This window comes from Aptenodytes forsteri, unplaced genomic scaffold, assembly GCF_000699145.1.
Source record: "Aptenodytes forsteri isolate BGI_AS27 unplaced genomic scaffold, ASM69914v1 Scaffold241, whole genome shotgun sequence".
Lineage (NCBI taxonomy): Eukaryota > Metazoa > Chordata > Aves > Sphenisciformes > Spheniscidae > Aptenodytes > Aptenodytes forsteri.
This window is the reverse complement of record NW_008795252.1, coordinates 2,709,872-2,718,698: the sequence shown is the minus strand read 5'-3', so window position 1 is coordinate 2,718,698 and position 8,827 is coordinate 2,709,872. Positions and strand designations below refer to the sequence as shown.

General features: G+C 39.1%; 1 protein-coding gene across 3 annotated transcripts in view; it reads left to right on the top strand.

The window, feature by feature from the left end:
* MICAL3 (microtubule associated monooxygenase, calponin and LIM domain containing 3) overlaps positions 1 to 8,827 on the top strand; it is a 127,537-nt gene that overhangs the window by 5,953 nt on the left and 112,757 nt on the right. For all 3 annotated transcript variants that reach the window (XM_009278968.1, XM_019471999.1, XM_019472000.1), the window contains exons 2-8: positions 2,138 to 2,345; positions 3,838 to 3,954; positions 4,654 to 4,755; positions 5,309 to 5,464; positions 6,023 to 6,123; positions 6,809 to 7,066; positions 7,662 to 7,777. In XM_009278968.1, the coding sequence (XP_009277243.1) occupies positions 2,138 to 2,345; positions 3,838 to 3,954; positions 4,654 to 4,755; positions 5,309 to 5,464; positions 6,023 to 6,123; positions 6,809 to 7,066; positions 7,662 to 7,777 (1,058 nt within the window). The remainder of the gene's footprint in view (positions 1 to 2,137; positions 2,346 to 3,837; positions 3,955 to 4,653; positions 4,756 to 5,308; positions 5,465 to 6,022; positions 6,124 to 6,808; positions 7,067 to 7,661; positions 7,778 to 8,827) is intronic.

The following is an 8,827-nucleotide window of genomic DNA, read 5'->3' as shown; positions in this document are numbered from 1 at the left end:
GGGGTTGCCCTGACCCAGGTGCAGGACCTTGCACTTGGCCTTGTTGAACCTCATGAGGTTCACATGGGCCCACTTCTCCAGCTTGTCCAGGTCCCTCTGGATGGCATCCCATCCCTCTGGCATGTCAACGACACCACTCAGCTTGGTGTCATCTGCAAACTTGCTGAGGGTGCTCTCGATCCCACTGTCCATGTCACTGATGAAGATATTAAACAGTACCGGTCCCAATACGGACCCCTGCGGGACACCACTCATCACCGATCACCATCTGGACATTGAGCCCTTGATCTCTACCCTCTGGAATATATTAGATCCTAATTGATTATCCTTTTTAACAAATGGCAAGTTGGTCACCTGTTCAACATACAAGTCTATTTTGGAATTTAATAGCTCAGTGGTTGGGCTTGCCTTTTCTCCCATATGCCTTTAGGTTCCTGAAGCTACTAAAGAAGCAGTGCTGTTATTCTTTCCTCCCCTTTCCTCTAGACTTGGATCTCTGCCCTCAGATTTATGTGACTTCTTATCTTATACAGTAGTCTTTGAATTTGATGTCAGTTGTTACGTCATCACTGCTGTATCTTGTACTGTTCTATTCATCATTCAGGCTTTATATTTGCAGTTTCACATCACTTCCAGAATTTATGCCCCAGTGAATCATTGGTGAAAATGTGGCAACCTGTAAAAATTGGCATATGGGGATGACCAAAGAACAAAGAGCTTTGCTTTGGGATAGGCTGTTTATCAGAACGTTGGGTTCTGGTTAAGTTTTAGCATACTCAAGAATTTCTCAAAGGGTTTTGTTGTCCAGCCATAAGGGTATGTAAGGATCTGGAAAATACTCATATGGCAGTAGCAGTCACCACTGTAGCAAGGTCTTTATTCTGTGGGTCTGGTTTATACTCAATAGAAATCAAAGTACAAAAATGAGGGGGCAAAATGGACTGTGTACTATATTCCTGTGAACGCACATAACGATGCCAGCTTTCTTTGGACCTCAGTTTTTCTGTGGGTAAGAAGTTTCAGCTGACTATCTTGGGTTTTTAATCTTAAAAGAAATGATCTTGCTGTATCATTTATTCTGTGGGTCTTGTTTATACTCAATAGAAATCAAAGTACAAAAATGATAGGGCAAAATGGACTGTGTACTATATTCCTGTGAACGCACATAACGATGCCAGCTTTCTTTGTGGACCTCAGTTTCTGTGGGTAAGAAGTTTCAGCTGACTATCTTGGGTTTTTAATCTTAAAAGAAATGATCTTGCTGTATCATTTGTTTCTCTGAAAGTACTTCCAACACTAGATATGCAAGTGTTTTACATTCTCAAGTTGTTTATTAGTCTCTGATAGTGTTTGTGAGTAGAGTGGAAAAAGATACGAGAAGATGAAAGACCTTTGATATGTCAAAGGTTAGCTTGGAGAAAACGTGTTTTGATAAAAGTTGTCTAGTCACACAAAGTTCATATTTACATTATATTTACTTCCCTGAAGTTTCCTTTGCTGCAATAGTAGAAGCACCAGCATAGGCATAAGTTAGAGTGCTCTGACTTGACTACTGTCTGTGCTACTCTAAACGATGACGTTTATAAAAACACTAGCATCTCTTGTATTTATCTGCCTTAGCCATTGCTATGCTACTCAGTGATGATGATGAGTTTTTGGTGTTACTGAAGATTTTCTCAAGAAAGGCCAGCTCAGGCTTTTGAAGATGAGGAAAACTCTACATCACTTTTTAAAAAACAAAAAACAAACAAAAAAAACCCACAAAAAAACCCAAAAAAAGCACATGGATGGAGTGAGGGGGAGAAGCCTTCAGAAATAATGCTGTTCTCCAGGTGATTACATAGCTTGGAGAGTATGCCTTGGCATCTCTTCTTATTAGAAGAGGCAGGTGACTTGCCTGCTTCTGCAAACTTTTCACTGCTCTGTGATATGCTTTGTTTTCAGGTTGTAGTAACTGCTTTAACGTATCAGTGGCAGAGCATGGCAGGGAACAATAGAAAGACTGATCTGAAATTTCGGCTTATGTTGCAGACAAAGAGCACTTACTCCTAAGAGCCATGGGATGCTTGGAAGCTGTGGTGAAAATACCTTTTTCCTCCTAGGACTGTAAAGTTACTCTGTGCTGGTTGTTTTGCAGTGTCTGATAATTGGGGCTGGACCCTGTGGCCTTCGTACAGCCATCGACCTATCATTCCTAGGAGCCAAGGTGGTGGTCATAGAAAAGAGGGATGCCTTTTCCCGCAATAATGTGCTGCATTTGTGGCCATTCACCATACATGACTTGAGGGGTCTTGGCGCCAAAAAGTTTTACGGCAAATTCTGTGCAGGATCCATAGACCATATCAGTAAGTACAGCTGCTGCTAGACACAGCAGCACTTGTTCTTCATAGGGGAAAGGTGGGTGAGGGCATGGGGGTAACATTAAAATTCAGCCTACACCAATCACTGCTCTTGAGTCCTTACGGTACAATTCAGCATTACCTTTGCATAGTGCGTTTCAGGCTAGACCTAGATGTGAAAGAAATACATTGTGCCATGAGATTATCACACATGCAATACATATCTATCCTCTTTTACACCTATTAGTTTCCAATGCATATCTTTTTCATAAACTGAAAAGTACATTTAAGGTTCAAACCTTCTTTGTTAATGGATAATTTTCATATTTACAATATTCATATACAATGAGCATTGTAAGCGACTTGTAAAAAAGAAAAATTACTGAATGCTTTTGAACATTCTTGTGAATGTTGATCTGGAAAAAGGAGGAACAATTTTGGCTTTGTTAATTTTTGGAAGAGCAATGAAGATACTTTCAAGAACACTGTCAGCCTATGAATAAGTTTTGATTAAATAGAGGTTTACATATTAAAATTGAGAATAATTTTGATGATTCTCAAATTCTGAGAAATCAGTCTCCTTTGAAAGCTGAATGCTTTGGTGGAGCAGGAGTTATTATTTTTCAGTTTTTCTTTTTTAAAAAATTTACTGGACATAGCACAGCCAGGTTTTGCCCACCAGACTGTTCTCCAGTGGGCATAAGCGGGAAGTATAAAGTGGCACAAACACAGTAGATAAGATTTGGCTTCTTGTCCAAAGCAAAAACTGCCTTTCTCTCTCTCTGTCTCTCTCTCTCTCTGGCAATGAATGGTAAAACTGGAAGGTCTTTGGAACGTCAGTCTTGCAGATTGCTTTTTCCCTTCAATTTCTTGTCATTTTTATTCTTCTAGTACTTTATGCATGTTGTCTTCTTTTGTATCTCAGCACAGCTGAAATTTAGTGTTTAGGTGGAGCATTTTTTCATTTCAGTATCTGAAATATGAAAGTAAGGTGTCTTCCTTCAAACTAATAGAGTTTGCACACTGTCATTTTCATACCCACTACCTACATTAACTGAAGAGGAAAGAGGTGGTGAGGAACTTACTCTGCCCTCACTAACCCAAAGGTGTTAGAATGAAGGTGCAGTTCAGTATTACAGCTAGGCTGGTCAGATGGCTAGTTGCCATCTATGACAAAAGTGCAGTCCTGCTTGTGCTCTCTTCCCTCCCTCTCCTGCAGTGCACGTTCTGGTTGTTTCCCTTGTTGCTGATTTGGGGACTGAAACATAAAAAAATTACTTACTTTTTATTCTTTGAAAAGGGATGGAGTTTGAGCTTTAGAAGTTTCTTGGCATGCCGTGATATTACACACTAGTGCTGCCTGGATGAAATGCTGGGAACACAGTGGGGAAAAAGAAAGTAGCAGCTGGCCTTCAAATCAGTTTATCAGTAATGTCAGAGACACATGGGCACTTGTGCTTTTTTCTTTTTCTTTTATTTATCATCTGCTTTTTTGCAGGTATCCGTCAGCTCCAGCTTATCCTTTTGAAGGTTGCCTTGATCTTGGGAATAGAGATCCATGTCAATGTGGAATTTCAGGGGCTTGTTTACCCTCCAGAGGACCAGGAGAATGAAAGCAAGTAGCATTGAAACGGGTAGTAGAGAAAGGGGAAGTTATGGTAGGATACGCAGACTCCTGCTCCTTAACCCTACTTATGACTCTTAAGTCCTTTCCTCCTGCTCCATTAATGAAAGTAATTATTAATACACTTTTGCTTGAATTTTTAGTAGGATTTATTCTTTCTAGTGACAAATCCAAATTAGTTACTATACAGAAAAGAATCACCTGAAGTACTACATGGAAATAGACCACTACACAGTAGATTGTAATTGCTTCTAAAATATTTAAACCTATTACACTCAGAAGATACCTTTTTAAAACAACTCCTTTCCTTGCATTCACTGAAGATATTTATATCAGTGAATGATCTGTGTTAGCTTTTTGTATCTTTGTGAAACCTGTTCTCTGATTGCCATGGGAGAGGGTGGCTTACTTGTTTTTTGGCATCCTATTAATTGAATAGGTAGTAGAGAAGCTATAAAGGTTGTAGTGATCCTTAAAGGTAATAGTCAGGTGGTTTTACCAGAGCTGTCTCTGCCTCTTATTCACACAGAGTGGCTGTGCAAGTCAGCCACTGTCAACAATATAGCTGTCCTGCAGTGTATCTTTACTGACCGTGTGAGGAAGGGATTATGGATAGTAAGAAGTAGTTTTATGTATTTGTTCTATTATGAGCACTGTTTATATTGTCATTAACTTGGAATTTATCAACAGGAATAGGTTGGCGTGCATTGGTCCACCCAAAAACCCATCCAGTATCTGAGTATGAGTTTGAAGTAATCATCGGAGGGGATGGCAGGAGGAACACCTTAGAAGGTAATGGTGTGTCCATAATTTGCTTTCAAATAGAACTTACTCTTAAATTAGTTAGAACAAAAATGGCCTTTAACATCCCAATCAAAATCTGGCAAGACATTTGACTAGTGAAAGGGGAGATTAAAAGTCCATGTAAAAATCCATTTGTATGAAAGACGTGGGTCATCTTTTTCCTCTTCCTGTCCACTAGCAATGGAATTAGGTGTTTTGACCTGGATAATTTTTCCTACATTTTTTCTTTAGTTTGAGTAGTGTTGTAGCTCTTACCTTTGGGAGTAGGAATTGAACTGTTGAATATTAGTCTGTGTAGTAGAGAATTCTATCTTAATATTTTTGATGCAAGTTGCAATTTTTGGAAAAGAAGGTGAGCTTTTCCCCTAAACAAGAGCTTTTATTTTTCTGATGAAGCAATTGTTACTTTCTCTGTGGAGGAGTTTGTAATTCATCAGATCCATTCTCTCTTTATTTTGTGAGGGCACCTATCTATGGCATGCTGAGCCTTCTCTGAAGGAATGCTCTTTTTTTCAGTGTTGCTACTTTATCCTTCCCGTAGGGTTTCGCCGAAAAGAGTTCCGTGGTAAACTAGCAATTGCTATCACAGCAAACTTCATCAATCGCAACACCACAGCTGAAGCCAAAGTAGAAGAGATCAGCGGTGTGGCCTTCATATTCAACCAGAAGTTCTTCCAGGATCTACGAGAAGCCACAGGTTTGCCAACAATTCAGGTTTACAGTGAAAACTATTTGTCTTTATTATTACAACTTTGTAACTCAGGAATCATGTTTAATCAATAAATGAACGTCTTGCGCAAGGAAGTCAGTCATTGCTGTCTCTCTTTGAAATCTGACTTCCCCATTTTTACAGCTGTTCTATACAGCTGCACAAAGCAGATGTGTCATTCAGATGTGTGTCGTTTTTGTTCAGAAGTGGTGAACTTATTTCCCTGAAGGTTTTCAGGAAATCTGAGCCCTAAATAGGAAAAGTCTGAATCCTGAGTTCAGTTTCCTGCGCTCCACAACTGAATGCAAACCTTAGAGTGGTGATAAATATATTTTTAAAAAGAGGTAGGTGAAATGTGCTGTTTGTGGCTTTGTTAAAGATTCATATCTTAAAGTCATCAAAAGCATGGGAGAAAGCTGCTTGGCATTCTCTCTCTAAGGCTTTCTAACCACGTAGTTTCAATTTACTTTCTTCCCATAGAGCTCTTGTGTTCCACGTAACATGTAACTTGTTCCTTCACTGCCATGTCTTTTGTTCTGTTACAAGGTATTGACTTGGAGAACATTGTCTACTACAAAGATGATACACACTACTTTGTCATGACTGCCAAAAAACAGAGCTTGCTGGAAAAAGGAGTGATACGGCATGTGGGTATTAACTTTTCCTATACTCTCTATAAATGAAGATTTTGGTACAATTTGCTTTCAGTATGCTGAAAGAAGGGAAACACTCTCTTCTTTCACCACATAATGTTTTTCTACAGGTGTATTTTAGACCACAAATATATGTGGTTAATACCCTTCTGAAGTATTTTGGGCTATCGGAAGAGTGTTACAAGATCTATCCTCTCCAAATTTGTATTCCTTTGTAGATTTAGGGGTTTCTTTCATGTTAAGATAAAATATGCTTAAAGAACCTTTGATAGATTAGTTGAGCTTCCCTCATTTTATGGGAATGAAACAGCAGGGAGTGAAGAAAGTATTGGAAATACATCTTCTTCTGACAGAAGCTGATTTAAAAGTAGTTTGGCCACAAATGAATAAATAAGGATTGGGGTCTTGTGACTTTTGCCTGAGGTGTGTGAAGAGAAATGCTCAGAAGTTTCTTAGCTCTTTCACAGTCAGAAATGCTAGGAGGACTGATTTCCGTTTGCAGTAAAAGATTTCCAGATTTTCTCTTGGAAGCATAAACACAGATAAGAATGAAAGAAGTTAGAGGGTAAACCTATATCAGTTGATTTGTAGGAGTTTTAATGCCAACTGTTGTATATACCAGTCTTAAAATAAACTTGTGGATTTGGCTATTTCACTTTTAATTTTCTCTTTTTGGCAGGATTATGCGGACACAGAGTTATTACTCTCACGGGAGAATGTGGACCAGGAGGCTCTGCTAAACTATGCCAGAGAAGCAGCTGACTTCTCCACTAATCAGCAGCTGCCATCACTGGACTTTGCCATCAATCACTATGGTCAGCCAGATGTGGCCATGTTTGACTTCACGTGCATGTATGCATCAGAGAACGCAGCCCTGGTGCGAGAGCAGAATGGCCACCAGTTACTTGTGGCACTGGTTGGGGACAGTCTCTTAGAGGTTTGTGTTTTAAACTTGTCATGTGTAAACAGTAAATTGAAGCAAAAGCACAGGGCGTTGCACCCATCACCGAAATAATGCACTGCCTATAAGATAGTTACTGTAAGGAAAACTGCTGTTTATTATACAATAAACTGGGAGGTTTGAAGGAAGGGTAGGAGTGTTGGGAAAACAGAGTATTTAGGATGGCAATGATCTTGCTTAAGAAAATGTGTGCAGAGATTTTTTTCTGAAGTTATGTCTGTTCCATCTGCTTATTGGGACAATTAGACTCTCTATATAACCTGCTGTAGGCCTGTTAATAATTAGCATTTTGTAGTTGGTTAAAAAGTACAGTCTTGAAAAGAAGCTGTTAAGTTGCTTCTGGCTGTGAATTGTTGTTGGAGATAGAGGAACACTGGCTTTGGGGGAGCTCATGGGCAATTCACCATACATCTGGCTTCCTCTAGCCCAGTGGGAGTGGAGCTTTAAGCTAATTACTGAGCTATAATTTCCCAGCAGATTACCGTCTGAATGTATTTGTGATATTTGTTTAAAATTTTCCCTAACTAATGTTTTTCCTTTCTCTGCTTTTTTTTGTAAACTATAATATTAGCCATTTTGGCCGATGGGAACTGGAATAGCCAGGGGATTTTTGGCTGCAATGGACTCTGCTTGGATGGTACGAAGTTGGTCACTCGGAGCTAGTCCTTTGGAAGTTCTTGCAGAGAGGTAACAGAGAAAATGAACACACTTTCAGTTCTAATCTAATCCTCCAACGTCTCATCATTCATTCTGGTTTCTTCTAGTACAAATATATAGACAGAATGGGAGATACAAATTCTCACTGTTTTTAGAGGATGCTTGTGGGTATAATTCAGTCGAAGAAAAAATTTCCTAAGGAGCTGATAAACTGAAGTATATTTATAGAGGAATAAGAATGTTGCAGCTGTTCTTGGTCCTAGTTTTAAAAGCAGATTAGATGAAGAGTCTCTTTTTGGTGCTTACTGATACTATATGGAGAAAGTGAGCCTGACTTTTCTTTTAAGGAAGCTAAGACCTGCTTTTATTTCATGTTCTCCTAAATTGATCACTTTGTTTCATATAAGCCAAACAACGTCTTGTGTTTCTTTGGAGTATTGAGTTCTTGATGTTTTTATCATCTTTGGCTGAGTGTTGTTTTGGTGACTCAAGGTGATATCTTAGAGATCAGAACTTGGGTAATTAAAAGACAGAGTAAGTAAAAGCAAGGTCTAATAGAACCTATTTTAAACATAAGCAACTGCAGCTTCTGATCATCAGGAACGGTAGTATAATTTAAAAAATTGTATAAATGGCACAATGGATATTTAAAGTTCCATTTGTTTGAATTTTAAAAAAATGGTGAAGATAATGTTGCAGTTGGAGCCAGACTTCCATCACCTTTCCATTAGACATTTGCAGACAGCAGTAAGATCTTCCCTGAGCGTTCTCTTCTGCAAGCTGAACAAACCCAGTTCCCTTGTCCTCTCCTCACAGGGCAAGTGCTCCAGTCCCCTTGGTGGCCCTCCTCCTGAGTTGCTCCAGTGCCTCAGTGTCTTTCTTGTACTGGGGAACCCTTTCAGTTATGCTTAATGTATCGTTTTCTTCCCTCCTTTTTATTTCTGGAGTTGTATTAAATTGCAGATTTTAATACACTTATAGGGAAACTTAGCTATTCAGTGTCTGAAGTGGTTAGATTTCTGATCTGAATGTTTATCTCTCCAGGATTGACTTAGCAGTATTAGTAGTGTGCATCTCAAC